Genomic DNA, 16,107 nt, shown 5'->3' with positions numbered 1-16,107 from the left:
ACTGGCCAGGGAGGGGGAACACACAAAAAAGAAACCTTCAGCTTCAACTTCCCTTCTACAACTCCTTTCCTATGCCTACCTAGACCTCCTGAGACAACACATGAGAGCAATGAGCATTACAAACTCTCAAGGATGTTATTTGTGCTAATAACACTTCATGGTTTGGTCACTTCCCATTCTGTGACTAACAAATTTATAAAAATTGTACATATAATTAGAATCACAATAATGAAAGTAATGGTATATTGATCCAACTTCTCTCACTTTCCAGTTTTTCCTCTTTGTAATTAATATGGAGTTATGCTGGTTTTCTTTAAATTGGTGAGTGAGCCAGAGTTCCTATTTCTGTGTCCATAATCATGTTTTCATAAACTTCAACAGACACTTGCAATACTATGGCCAAGCAAAACTCATGTAAGAGTCTTCAAAAGTAACTCTTTATAGCAGATCTGTTGAGTCACAAAGGGATTTCTATTCTGTCACGAAAATACATTTTTACAACATTTCAATCATTTGGCTTATTTGAAGATTTGAGGATAATAAAAACACTCAGATGGAGGTGAGTAAGGTAGAGATAAGTCTGAAAAACACTGTATTTTTGTTGATGAAAGGAAAATAGTCAAACCCTGTCTAGCTTACGATATAGAAACATTAAGTTGTATTGCAAGACAAGTATGTCATTGCTCTGACACCAGCAACAACAAACAGGAACTCCCCAAACTCCAGCAGTCACAACACCTACCAATTTCAGTAATGTTTTACAACATCTCTGTAGAAGTTTCCCAGATTTTAATGCTGGAAATGGAATAAGGAGTGACAGCGGGGGTTACATAAAAGCACACTGATGCACCCAACTTCTCTTTAGTTTAAAAGGGAGGGGCACATCAACTAGAGCAGCAGCAGCAGCACCATGACTCAGGTGTAAAGATGCACTGGGACATACAGCTCACTTCCTATCTGAATGCTCAGATGGGAAAAAAATCCAACAAAAGCAGGATATAAGCTATGAAGGGAACCAGAATTCCTGACTTCCTAATTGCTCAGCCGCCTTTCTGTTACAAGAAGTGTGATGTCATAAAGACAACAGAGTTATCAGGCAAGAAACTGATCATTTCACTAGATGGCATGATCGTATCACTAGGGTGCAATAAATCACAGTATTTAAGCTGGGTTTGACTTAGACCCACAATGGCAAGACCCATGGATACGTTGTGGAGCACTTCCTTCTATACCTGAGCAGTTCAAGTATGACAAAACAATATAAATGGGAAGTTTCTGAGTACTTTCTTTAAATAAAAAAACGAACACAGGCACACAAAATAAAGCAAAAAATTGCAAGCATATGGCACCATGGAAGAGTAAATAATACTGCTTTCAGGCCTAGCCAAGGGATTACTGTTACATTGGGAAATCAAGGTTGACTTTTAAAAATCTAAAAATAATTCTAAGAATGTTTCCTGTCTCAATGCTCCGGACAAAAGAAAACAAATGAAAAGACTTCGTGTCTACACGCCATCTAGGTCATTGGTATTACACAACCTCCGTTTTTAAAAACACTTCAAACAAATTCCTACACAGGACATTCTCAGGCTTTAACTGATTAAAAACAAGTGAAAGATATGAAATACACCCTGGAAGTACAAAATGGCTTGTTTTCAGAAAAAGGCCCTGTGCCCTGACAAACCATAAGAGAATCCAGTAGTCTGACCAGATACTTTTAAATATCTACATAGATGTCACTTTATATGAGAAGGCTAGATCGCTGCGCAGGACATTCACACAAGATACTTTATATTCCTGTCTTACACAGTGGAAAAGCAGCACACACCAGTAGGGTAAGCATACCTCTGTAGTAAAGAGTTAGGTATGCAGTGGTTCCTTAGAAGATGTTCCAGCTCTGCGCTAATTCCTGCTTAATAAGAACGGAGCGGACTTGTCCATCACACCTCTTTCTGTGCTGTGCAGGCACATCGCACCAGTGCACTTCTGGCTTCTGAAACAAGTATCATGCCCCCAACATCCTACCATACCATGCCTGGAAGTTTTACAATCAGAACTGTCTGCACCGAAAACAGACATGATTTATCAAGCTTTTATTAATCATTGTACTCTCTGTGTTAAAAGTTATAGGACTGCATACACTCATTTAGAAAAAGACAGGAAGGTAAATAGCTGCCTGTTATTATCCTTTAACATACAGCCCAAGCCAACACTTACACTTGATACTTAGAAACCACTATTGTCTTAATTTGTTACTAGAAACCATGATCTACTGCAATATAAATATTGATAAAACAAATCCTCCCACGCCCAACCTCACCTTTTTAGTTACACTGCTGTATGCAGCAGCCTTTCACAGTATTACTGGGGAAGACAAAGTCACAGCTCTGGCATCTGTTCCCATCTCTGCTCCAGGTTACAGATTCACCAACCTGTCCGTACTTGGGTGCACAGAGCACTACTGCTTCATGGAAAATTGTGCCGCTCAATTCTTTGGTATTTGTAACCCAAGGAGCCCTCAGACAAAGGTTAGTCTTAGGACACCAAACTTGAAGACTTCAGTTCATTTTCTTGCCCTGCCCAACTTTCTCAGGTATCTTTGGACAAACTACCTAGCATCTTCATGCCTTGGTTTACCATCTGTAAAGAATTCTGAAGAACAGGAGAAATTGGAGAGGGATGTCACGTTTTTGGAGGTATCTCATGCAATGGTAATGAGGTCCTTGCATATATATATATACACATAAATATATATATGTGTGTGTATAAATACATATTTATTTTTATGTATAAATATATATATTTATGTATAAATATATCTATATATATATAAAAGCACTTTGCAATCATTTACTAGAAGACATTTTGTGAACTCACAGTTGCACTAAAACTGTATCTCTGCACTACTAGGTAGCATGCTCCCAGATAAATATATGGGTAGCTTCACTGCAGTCATCAGATATTTGGATACAACTCAATCCTGCAGCTTCCAGCTGCTCTAAAATTTGGAGCAGTGTGTTTTGTTCTCACGTATGTTTCCTCTTCTGCAGTGATAAACAAGCATGGTAGCTTTTCAGAGAAGAGCAAATGCTTAAATTCCTTGAAAAATATTACAGATGTTAGAAAATAAGAGGGCCTATTTGAACAAAAGTATAGTGTATTAATTACTCAGACTGGAGAAAGTTTTAAAATGCACCTGCTGTTCACATATCTGCACCTATAAAACCAAGTAAGTTGAAATGACATTCCCTGGCATCGTAGTATCTTCAAATAATCACTTCTTCTAAATATGAATGCCTGAGTTGCAGACACAATTACAGGAAATAGAAGGAAACTGAGTCCAAGACAAATTAGTTCTACAATTATCCTCCCCCACCAATGGTTTCATCTATACTGCAAAATACTTAAAAAAATAAAAATAAAAATAATTACATCTCCCAGTAGAAAGCATTCTGGGCAATTAGGAAAAGTCAAATCTCCTCTTCAGCCAGAGAAGTGGTCACTTGGAAAGATACTGGGGATGAATGACTAAGGCCTGGTTCAGCAAAGCTTTTAAATATATGGGTAGTTTCACTGCAGTCATCAGAAGTACAGCCAAAAGAGAGAATTCTCTCAAATTTAAACAAAAAACAAGACAGCCATAGTGACTTGAGAACTAGCACTGAGCTGGTCATCTTCTCTTTGAAATAAACAGGATCTTGAGCACGGAAACATTTAATATGCTCTAGCTTTATTTAATTTCCTCTTGCAATATGGATGACAGAACATAGGCAAGACACTCAATAATCTTCCAAGCTAAGTCCTAAGCCACTTTTTTCTCAGGTATTCGTGCCAGGAGTGAAGAAGGAAACCAACAGTAAGACAAATTCGTTATGTGGGTGTGCACCCCATTTGGAGCATGCGACCTGAAAAGTAAATAGGATACAGTTCATAACATTAAATTCTCTGTGAAGCAGATGCAATGAAAGAAAATTTCTCAGGAGCTTTGGTCTCATGACCAAAGCATCAATACCAACGTTTCCTGCGGCTGGGACTGTCATAGTTGTATCTTCCCCCTCATGCATCTGTTAGGACTCCCAGGAATGGTAGAGCTCACACTTCTGCCTTGCCTTTATTGCAGAATCATTACAGTTGGAAAAGGCCTCCAAGATCTTCTGGTCCTACCATCCCCCTACCACCTATATTACTAACTAACTAAACTAAACCATGTCCCAAATGTGAGCTTTTCTCACAGCATCTTGTACAGGAGCATGGCAGGTTCAGAGCGTTAACAAGTTGCATTGAAAATTCCCAACTGGTGCCTAAATTAAAGGTGAAAAGGGAGAGGGGCACATACAGAACAATATGATTGCCTAAGCTTCTTTTCCATCAGCTATTTTTCATAAAAATAAAAGCCTTTCTTGAAAAATTTAAGATCACAGTTACAGCACGGGAGAAGAATAATTCTTGTACCTTCTTTATGAAGCAAATTGGCACTGGCAATCATTTGTGAATCAAAATGATGAAAAATTTAAGGATCAGTAGCCTGTGCTTCATGAATGCTGCTCAGATACAGAGACTGCCTAGGTGGGGCTCAGTGCAGGGTAAAGGCTTAGCTTGGTAGTACAGAGAGCAAAGGAAAGTATTTTCGGTTCACTCATCCGTACTGAGACTGCAGTCACAACAGAACGACAGATACTGGACAGCTTGTGTCTGTTATGTCATCAGGTCAAAAATATTCTCTGTATTTTTATAGCATATGTACTTATGTAGCATAAATACCCATGCTGATGTTGAGATACTGTAGTCGAGTTTCAAATGTCAGCGCAGGTTTCATGAAACCTGTATGCGAAGTGTCTGATGGGAGGAACTAGACAACTGCTGGGGAGTCAACGTAGTCTGAGCCCACAGAAAAGTAAAACAAGAAAATAGAGGCAGCACAGACCAAATGAGTATAGTACAATTTACACACTTTTTAAGAATTCAACCTTGTCTGTTTAATTAGAGCAACAAATACTGTATTTGCCTTTAATAGTGAGCTACCTTCCTGCTCTAGAAGAGCTTCTTGGTGGGCTGGGAGGGGAGGAGAGGATGACCTTAAGTTGTACCCATGACTACTTTTAGTAGTGTGGCCATCAAACAGCAGATTAAGAACTACCAAAACCTTTGTAGACTGGTTTTGTAAAAGCTTTCCCCTCCAGTGCTCATACATTTTTTAAACAACAACCTCCACACCTGCAGATAGCTCTACACATGCTTTTACTATACAGTACGTGAACATTATCTAAACTAGAAAAAGACACAGAATGAGAAAAGCCAAGACCGGTCATTCGAAACATTGTTAAGCCCATTTCTGATAATGCGTAATAAATGTAAGACTGAAATAAAACACATGTAAGACTAAAATAAAGCACACATTTGTGCCAGCAGACCATTAAACCTCCTTTGGAGTCATTACAGTCAATCACATCAAGAAGAATTTAGGGACATTTAAATCAAGGGGATTATTCAGCTGCCTTGCACAAATGTATACTCTCAACTAATAAAAAAACCCACAGGAAATTCTGTAGAAGAAAACTTATGGAGTGTTTGAATGCAGCATACCACTTTTCTTTCAAATGTAGCTAAGTTCCTCCATTTGTAAATGCCTTGAAAGGGACAGCCTTCTTTCTGCTTCCCAAGCTCACTGCATCACCCCTCAGAATTCACCACATAAACACTGGTGACAGCAGACGTTTGAGAAGTATTAAAAATGATCAAATGCTTCTTGTTTTTCTAGTTTTTTTGAAAAGAAAAAAAATGTTCTCACATTTTCCATTTCCTATTTTATTAAAGACAAGGTACAAAGGAGCATGTTACAACCACCAAAAATAGAGCTTTATTAACTAAAACCAACAGCAGATCAAAAAGTTAGTGGCATTAGTAGATCCCAGTAATGTAATTAAACTTGTTAGAATCATGATAACCTGCACAAACATTGCCTCATTTAAATGCCTCCAATGAGCCTGATGAGCCAGACAATGTTCCACCACGGGCGGATAACCAATTCTTCCTAAAAACCAAAAGGAAAACCAAAAAAAACTCTACACTGAAACTGCCTTTTCCTTTCCTGCACAAACCTTGTGTTTTACATTAAAGTGACCTTAATATTCCATTGCGCAGGATGGCTGCTGGCTTAGGCCGCTGAAATTAACAGTGATGGAATTATCTGTAAACTTTTAACTATTTCAACACATTTGCCATGCTGGCCTGAGTCCTCCTAATTTAGAAACAGCCAACACAAGAGTCTGAGAGGGAAGGGGTGCATCATCACATGTGTGGAGGTTCAGTCACTTCGTGCATTTAAAACTGCGACCTGAGTGAGGCCTAAAAGGCACATTCACCCTCTGACAACATAACAACGACATACATCTGGAAGACTCAACGTGAAACACTCCGTGCAACAACACTTCCTTGCTCATGGGGATGGGTGCTATGAAAAACGAAATGAAGATCCTGACACCACACTTCCAGAAATAAGATACAGCTGATACTGAGATCAGAACTGGACTATTTTTTTTTCTAAATCATTAATACGCCTAAACCAAAATTGCCCCCCCTTCCTTTTTTTTTTAAACAGACGTATTTCCTTATTTTATTAGATGTTTCTTAAGTGAACTTTGAAGCAGTGCTATCCTAAAATAATAACGATTTTTTTGCACTGTACAATTACAGTTTCCTAACAATCCATAAATAAGGATTTTTTTTTTACGGGGATGGAAAACTAAATGCTGAGAATGCTTTGTTTTAATGACCTAAAATTATATTCATATGTCTGCAGGGAAACATTTTTAAAATGACAGGCTCTATTTCTTGGGTAGCTTAACAACATTTATTGCAATTCACTCTTGTACATGAGGTGGGTATAGAATTTTCCATGTGAATCCCTGCTTGCCAGATGAATTACATGTTATCTGCCATCAGTGTAGCCCAGAATATACAATCACAGGGTTCTAAGAAAGTTCTGTGAGTTTAACAGAATCTGCAAGGGAATGTATGGCAAGTTACTCCAGAGAAGACTGAAGAACACTTCAGGATTTCTTACCATGTTTATTTTAGCTCTTAAGCACTAGACAGCACACAAGCTCAAGGGATGTATATCAGGTTTGATCCTTGCTTTGATTCTTAGTTCAGTGGATTCAAGTAAAAAAATTAACTTTGAGAAACAAAAAAAATACATGGTAATTAAACTTTTAAAGTAATTATAATGCATTGTGTGTTAATACTGTTTTACCTGAATTAGCAGAAGCACATCACCCTCAATAAATTTCCTAGTTAAATAAAAGCTCTCTTTTTCATTTTATTTTCCTCTCCCTATCTATTTTTTACTGAGATTTTAAAACATTTTCTACTTGAACTATAACACCACAGCTCATTTTAAAGAACGATAAGATCTGTTTCAGTTATGCTGGTGAATTTGTTGTTAAAGGACAAAAGAGTTACAACATTTAGCATTAGTCATTCATATCACAACTGTGTTGGGATTTTTTGGGGTGTTTTTTTTTTATTAGAAACTGAACAACTACTTCAACAAAGTCAGCTTTGCTCAGTTTATTAACAGAGCTTAAATACTGACAGTAGTCTCTGGTGTGAGAAGAACATGGTTACAGGTTCTGGAAAAGTTGAATTATTCCTCAAAGTTTCAGCACAGAATCCAACTAAAACTGAAAAACACAGATGCACTTTTGATAATTTGCACAAATCATCTTCCTTACCCGGTGTATACATATGCACACATATCTCAGTGCTCTCCCTAACTACTGTGTGCACTTGGCATCTCATCCTATGACACTTTTTCTACCGCTGGAATACTTTCAAAACAGCTTTTATGTTTTAACACTGAACCTTACATAAAAGTGAGTTAGTCTCCTAATAAAAAGGTATGTTTGCCCTCAAATTCCAGAGTGGATAGAGATCACATGCTTACAATTCTGCTGCTCTGATTGAAAGATCACTTCTTCTGCCTAACACTCCATACTGGCAAGGACAATGGCATCTTGTTTCACGCAGGCGCAGTCCAGTATAGCAATAAAAATAATAACACCACCACTTAGCATTTCTATCACCCTCTTCATAACAAAGCAACACTAATTTTAACCAACCCATTCTTTCCAAGCTCTCTTCTACCTTCTCAGACTTTCTCACATAAACAGCACTGTGCACTGATACACATCCTGACTGCTAGACGTGCTGAGCAGCTGAACGACAAGATGAAGAGACAGTGTAAGATTAAGCGAGGTGTAAAGAAGGTACAAGAACAGGAAGATGACAACAGCAGAAAGGCAAGGAGTGATTGGGATTAAACTTTTTGAATGCACACACACACGCTTAAGAAAAGTATCTACCAAAGTACTACAAACAGAAAACAAGGTCAGCGGAAGATAAATCACAAAATTACTGAAACAGGAAGTAATGAACAGTGCTGCAGGTGACCAAAGGAGACAAAGGAAAACAAAAAAAGGGGTAAAAAAGAAGCAGGAAAGATTGTAATAAAAGCTGGTAAGAAAAAAAATAAAATGTATCAGACAGAGCTGCAAAAAAGGTTTGAAAGGAAGAAAAAGCTCAGAAAAAGAAGAAAATTAAAGAGAAAGACAAGCAAAAGAACGAGTACCCTTAGTTACTTGACTCTCACCCATGTCATTTGTTAGTTTTAATCCATCCTGTGTGGGTCCACACTGGAGAGTAGCACCACACCTTTCTACATGAGCTTCCTCAATGCTTCACGTGCCTCTTGAGTGCAGTTAATGCTACCAGTTCTTATCCAGCACACGGCATCTTCCAATATCTTTAAGTACATATAGGTGTACGTGAAGTCAGCTCCTACAAAATTAACTGTTTAGAAGACAACCTTTTTCAAGAAGCAATTCACCAGCTGTTGTCAGCAACCTTTCCTCCACAATTCTGTTTCACTTATTCCATACAGAGTTATCTCCCTGTCCTAGATTTTGTACTTGGATGCAGAAGCAGCTGCTTTGTTTTGGCGGTGTATCAGTAAAGCAAAGTCATCCATCTTGTATTAGAAATAGGACTTCCTATCACAGAGGAAAAAAATGATAGAGGAAAATCGGACAGCAGGCACGTGAAGGTTTAGAAGCTACATTTAGTAAGATAGAGCTCATTTTGAAAGGATAAGCAAGATCGACACAAAGCTTAGCTATCTATATGTAGCAAAGCACATCAGTATCCTTATTTCAATTACACTTTTGATACAAGCCGCTACCAGCTCCCAGACTTCACTTTTTACTTGCTGCTCAGTCACCTCCCTCTTCACACCACATTGTTTTATACCCAACTCTGCTGCTTTCTTCATGTGTGCCTTACTTTTCCATAATGTGCTTTTTTCTTTCTTGTTCACCCACAAAGAAGTACCTAAAACTGTTGTATGATGCCATTTCTGGAACCAATACAGACACAGCTAAAAATCAAGAACTGTAGTGAGCACTATCCACACTGGCTAGGAAATCCATCTTGTAAATCTAGTTGTAACCAACTAGGAAACTAAGTAATGCAATAAAGCTTTGCCAGCACAGAGGGAGGTCCCACACCGTTTCACTCTAATTCTATTGGAAAAGTAACCACTAAAATGACCAAATTTCTAAGGAACATGAAGAATTCCGGCCCCAGTGCCTAGGCAATGGTTTCACTACCAAATGTGAAGTAAGCATTGCTTACTTACTGATTCTTACTGTGACTATTGGAGATGCAGTGCAGATTCACAGCACTGCACTGGCAGGGAAAGAAAGGCGTTCTTATGCGCTTATTACCAGTGCACTGTTGTGACTCTGCACTGAGTCCCCAAGAATTATTAATACTCGTGGATATTAGAAGATAATGTGTATTCTTGCTTTCGATTTTAATTCACATTTCTGCTCACAGATGTACACTCAGCAAACACAGGTCTCTGAGAAGACCTCAAGAATTACTGTCTAATCATTCTATGAAAAGAATCCCCACAACCAGCAAGCCTATCTTAAGTTCATGCATTCATCAGGTTCTGCTTTTCTATCACAGCAAGCCTACATGCTGAAGTTCTCTCTCACAAACCTTGGAAGCAGTAGGAGGAGAACAACTGTGCAAACAGAAATGGAATTTTATACGTACAGAGGTGTTTTGCACTGAGGAAGCTTTCGCCTATAAAAAGAGATGAGGAGGGGTGTAACAGCATAAGGTACCTTTAAGTCTACTGGTAAGATGTAGCAGGGGACCTACTTCATACCATTCCAAAATTACTTCGAAACACACAGACTGTAGCTCGTACATTTGTACATTTTGCTTACAAACTCACATGATGGTGATACACTTTTTAATCCAAAAATTCTCCTTCAGCATAACAAACTGGTTGCAAATACGAATGCTATGTATACATGAAAACAAATATTCACATATGGAAGAGACAGAAACTGCATTATTTGGTGCAACAGTTCATGCTATCTCTTTTTAGATCATGTCATTCTGAAGTACACCACCACCAAACAACTTTCCTAAACAATGTATTCATTACAAAATGCAAGTAGTAGTGAATTAAAGGATGCTGTTTTGTGGGCTCACCACAGAGCTGGTAAATTACCCCCACACAACAACGCACTTTGTCATATACTGCAATGCCCATACTAAGGCAACACATCCCAGGAGTTGGCAGCCATGCTATCAGCAAGAATTTGGCTACAGAAACAGCAATGATTCATCATGCATTCTAGAAGCACTGTCGAAACAGCAAAACAACACACTGCTATTTTAATCCTTTAAAGGTAACAACGTTTTGAAAAATAATTATAAATCTGGTTGTAAAGCCAAAGCAAGCCAAAAAAAAACCCCAGACAACCCATTATATGTATTATTATAACATAAATAGTTTCAATAATGCATTTGGAAATGCACTTACATTCACATTTTTCTTCAGAGGACATAAACCAGGTATTTAGTATGAGCATCAGTTAACGACTTACCTCTCTCTATACTCTGATTTAAATGGTTAGCCCAATATTATAGAACAAATGGTTCAAAATAGCTAAATCAAAAATCACCAGTTTAAATTATAGTTTCATTTAGGCTGGATTCCATTTTAAAAATCTTCTCTAGTAATTTTAAAAATAATCATCCACATACATTTTAATTAATTTAAATCTATATTGTAAGTGGATGATTTTTAAACCCACCCTCTGAACGAATAGCCAACAGCACAGTCAGAACATTCATTTTAAGGTACACATCACATCTCTTACTGTCCCAATATTCACCAAGAAAACTGGTTCTCAGACACCACTATGTGAAAATGTGCAAATAGTGGTGCAGGTCCTGTCAAAAACCTCTCAAGTGCTATTGATTTCTCTGGTGAAAGCGCTCTTTATTCCTTCAGAACGTTCCAGGGAAATGTACATAGAGGGAAATTTTGCCTCCCGAATCACAGGCACCCGAAAAGATTCTTAATTTTTTTCTATTGTAATTACATAGTGACACCGAAACTTTATCAGTAACGCCCTTTTACTAGCACTTTGCCAAAGAAGCTAAAGAACATCTTACAGAGTTTAAGAGGGAGTCATCAGAAAGTATTTCAGACGTGCTGCCCTTTGTCCCATTACGCAAACGCACAGCGCGAGCCCCTTACCTTTTGGAAAACGACTTCATCCTGCTTTCTTTTCTTTTTGCCACTTTTTCTGATTCTCTGGTTTGCCTGAACCCATTTTGTGACCTGCAGTTCAAAAACACAGTGCTTTTTTTTTGGAAGAAGATGCAACCTGTGTGCAGCTCTTCAGCGTTAGTAAGAAGCTATAAACAGACTCAAGACAGTTTTTCCATTGCTTCCCTTCAAAGAGGAAAAGCACTTTTCCCATCTAGAATGACATGGTACTAGACAATCTGGTCAGATACCTGTGCAGGGTCAATGCACTGGGGGGTTCTTCATCTCTGAGCTTGCAGTTTAAGAGTTTTTTTGCACAAAGAACATGTTCGATGCCAGACCAGGCTGCCAAATGGAAAGTTATCATTGCAGCGTGCAAAAAATCCTGGGGAAAATCTCTGTGCTTTATCCCATACATCTTCTATTTCCAGTAAGAAATTTATTTCCAGCCACCCACTCAAATGTTGTTCCAGACTACCTGTGCCAAATTTAGATGGTGGGGTTGTTATTAAAGTAATAACACTTGGGCTTCTTTCTCCCATTACAAGTATTTCCATTCCTAATACGAAAGCAGTTTCTAAGTATTTATTTTTGTTTGTTTTTAAGGCACAAGCGTGGCAGGGGTGGGGAGGGGGCGTCCGGTGGGAAACTCAAAAAGCAGATTTGCAGGGAAAGGGCGGGGAAGGGGGGGGGGGGTGTGGGGCGGAGGGGGGGTGGAATTGTAACAGCGGGGAAAGGTTTTTCTCCTCACCTCGCCGCTCACTTGCTGGACGAGCTGACACTCCTTCCAAGTCTCACCCTCCTCCAGCAAAGGCTACACGGGGGAGAAAGCGCACGATGAGACGGGGTCGCCCGCGGAGCGTCCCCGCCCCGCTCCGCTCCCCGGAGGGCGGACGGACGGGACGCGACGCGCTGCGGGAAGCCCACTCCGGTGCCACCCCCCGGCCCGGCCCGGCCCGGCCCTTCTGCCACCCGGAGCCGCGCCCGCCCCGTCCGTCCGTCCGTCCATCCATCCCGGCCCGCTCCGTCCCGTCCCATCCCGTCCCGCCGTTCGCGGCCTCGGATGGCAGCGCACCGCAGCCCTCGGTAGGAAATGAAACACCTCCGCGGGGTCCCCCGCCCCCGTACTCCGGCCCCCGGAGCCCCGCGGAGAGGAGGAGCCTGCCTTAAAGACGTAAGGGCCGGCCGGCTCCGGGGCGGCCCCGCCGGGGTTTCCGCGCCTCCCCCGGCCCGGCCGGAGCGCAGCAAGGGGCACAGGGCCAGCGGTGCCTTTCCTGGCAGCCCCGGCGGCGGGCCAGGCTACGGGCACGATGTGGCTGGGCTTTCCGCGCCCCGGAGGAGCTCAGCCCAGCCCAGCGCGGGGGGATCCCGCCGGCGGTGCTGCCGCCCGACCCCCTGCCGAAGGGACGGCCCTTCCTCACCGCCGCGGGCACGCTTGTCACGCGTTTACAGTGTCACTGTGGGAGACGCTCTCCCGGTGAGTCCCTCGCTGCGAAAGGCGCTTCCCTGTTAACCATCTCCCGACAAGGCGCCTCCGCCACGGGTCTGCCCCGGCACAGGAACGGCCGGATGGAGCTCGCTCGGGAGAGACGCTGCCGTCGCCCTTCAGTGCCCCGAGATCACCCCAGCACTAACTTGACATGTAAAGAACCCAACTACGAAATCGTTTCGGGAGTTCTGAAAGGCAGGGCCAACGCGGGACCCCCCGGAGCAGCTTCCTACCCGCAGTACAGCGCAGCGAGCCCTTTACCGAGGCCTCGCTGGAACCCAGCGTTCAGCACCAGGCTGCAAGCAGGTGGCGAGGTTTAGGCAATGGGGCATCAAGGGATGTGCCTGTGACCTTTGATGAGCATGCTCAAGCTCCAGCATGATGGGAGAGAGAGACCCGAGTAATGTCAGGCATGCAAAATCGAATGCTGGAAATCAAGGATCCTTAAGTTAGGGGGTTATTAAGTATTACTATTATTGGGATTTTATTAAAATGCATTGTGTTTAGTGTTTAAAATGACAAGCAATAAAGGATAGACTGCATCGCGCGTGGTACAGTTAAAATGATACTAATACAGCATTTTCAGTATTTAAAAAATAATTTGTTCCCCATGCTACATATGACAATTCCCCGGATGCTTCAAAAGAAAATCTGTGCTCTTGTAAAAGAATGAGGCTCATTAAAGCATGTGTTCCAGCAAACCCTGCCATATATAGAATTAGATGGACTTTGCAAACAGATTTAATAAAGGTATTTCCAATTAGCGCATCCTAAATCTTGACAGTATCCCTTTAACTTCATCGCTTAAAAAAAGAAAAAGCCTCCCTCCTACCCTTTTTGTTTTACTGCCACATCCTTCTTTCAAGATCAAAAGCTTCAGATCAAAGCCAAGATGAAACTCAATGCTTTAAATAGAAGCAACTTCACTATGAAGCTCACACAAAGAAGAACTTTTTCATAGAGATATCACAGTAGAAAATCTTACTATAGATTATTATTTCATATTCACAACAGGTCTACATAAAACCTGTATCAACAACCTATTTTTATTTTGCAAAGTCACAAAATATTTTCTACTAAATAGTAATTCTGAAAGCTCCTATAAATTGACTCTTGGACTGTGTGTGTGTTTGAATGAAGAAGAACAGACCATAGTTCAAAGAGAACGACTAAGAGTATGAACAAAAATTATGTTACTGCCAAGCACAAATTAATGCAACTGCCTAAACAATATTCCCTTGGATCAGTTAACAGATTAGATTGCACATTCCCACAGAAGAATTTATGGGAAAGACTGGGTCACAGGAACAACGAAACAGATTTATACTTTAAACCCTTTGATGAATTACGCTTCCTCCCCTGTCAAATGTTTGGATAAAACTGGGGGGGGGGGGGGGAGAGGGAGGAAGCTACATTGATTTTCAGACCTGCAGGCCCTGAGGCTAATTCAGGATGAAAATCCCTGCCCACACAAACACACTGTGTGTTAAAACTCAGGCGTAGCTCCCATTTTCCCGTTAGTAGCTGCACAGCGGTGAAGGAACCTCAACAGGAATTGTTACCGACTTTTTATTATGGTAAAATACCTTCTGGAGCCAACACCTGGGGTTCCCTGGTGCTGGCTGCTGTGCACATCGTAACTGGAACACTAGTCTACTCTATGATGATTGCACTGCAGCATAAGATAGGAGCCAACATGCCCTTACAGCCAGCTTACGAAGGAAAGAAAGAGGCAAGAAAAGCAGGGTGGGCCTAACAAGCCGTGGTCACGGCACACCGGCGGTGCAGTCACCCATTAACTCTACTTATTGATGCTTCAGTAAGATTTAGCTCATGACCGGACTAGGAAATTTTGCTGGGAAAATTAGGACCAGGAGAGAGGGGAGGAAGAGAGAGAGGAGAAAGAGGAAATGAGGAGAGAGGGGAAGGGTGAGGGAGTGAACAAAAGATGTTTTAAGAACATTATTACGTTTCCTAGTGTATTCTTCCACACTCCAAAAGGAAGGAGCTCGCTTACAGTTCTGTACTGATGGCACACCCTATTTAAAGCAAGAATGATTGTATCACCTTCATCAACAGCCCTCTTGGCTGACACTGACTGTCATACTTGAGTCCCTTCTACAATAGAAATTAAGAGATGAGTCTGTCTTCTGTGTTCTTCTTGGGAAGACTTTCCTTTCAGAGACTGCTGATGGAAGTGTCCTACGTAACACCTGCATTGCAAGCAAGCATTTATACATGACAACGTATGCTCAGACCCTTCATTCTTTCAGCAGCAGGATTATATATACCTTAATTTTGAAACAGGGGAAGGAGGTAGCACTTTCTATCAACTGGGTGTAGACCGGCCCAATATCCTGGTAAATAAGTTAGGCAATGATTTACACCAGCTATTCTCCAAGTCAGACCAGATCCCACACATACAATGAACTTTCAGGACTGTACATAGCCTAGGAAACAATAGGATGTTTGTGCAACAGACAACTGTTTCACTTTAAATTGTATTGGATACTGGCTTTAAATAGCTCAGGCTGTGATGGCTACTAAGGACATTTCCTAAGTCAGTGAAAGCTTAGAATTGTGCACATCTTTGCAGAAGTTGTCTATAACTTCAGCTGGCCTGTGCTATAATAATGCTAAAACATTCAGTCTTGATAAACTAAGAAGGTAGTTTTAGCTCCATTTTGTTGGCCTGTGAGCAGTCGTCAGATACTGCAAGGCAAAAAGAAAAAAAAATTGAAAAAGGAGGAACAAAATTATTTACTGGAAGTGAATTTCAGGGGAGATCTGCAAAGCAGAGGAAATTAATAACTAAAGCCGTCGAGTCATTTTCCTCTCAATTACTGAATTTATCTTACTTGGAAAATGTGAACATTATGTGTCCTCGGAACAGTCAGTGTGACCTGAAAACTGCTTCAGCAGAAGAGACCCGGCTTCTAATCTTTTGTAAAATGTCAGAAAATGAAAATAAAGGAAAATATTT

General features: G+C 40.9%; 1 protein-coding gene across 1 annotated transcript in view; it reads right to left on the bottom strand.

Moving 5' to 3' along the window:
- Positions 1 to 16,107, bottom strand: part of AOPEP (aminopeptidase O (putative)) — a gene marked incomplete at its 5' end in the record, with an annotated part of 184,133 nt that overhangs the window by 66,577 nt on the left and 101,449 nt on the right. Inside the window, 2 exons of the mRNA XM_084278581.1 lie at positions 11,624 to 11,707; positions 12,387 to 12,449. Of these exons, the coding sequence (XP_084134707.1) occupies positions 11,624 to 11,707; positions 12,387 to 12,449 (147 nt within the window). The remainder of the gene's footprint in view (positions 1 to 11,623; positions 11,708 to 12,386; positions 12,450 to 16,107) is intronic.

Source organism: Gallinula chloropus, assembly GCF_964237585.1.
Source record: "Gallinula chloropus genome assembly, chromosome: Z".
Classification (NCBI taxonomy): Eukaryota; Metazoa; Chordata; class Aves; order Gruiformes; family Rallidae; genus Gallinula; species Gallinula chloropus.
Note: the sequence above shows the minus strand (reverse complement) of the source record. Positions and strands in the feature narration are given on the sequence as shown.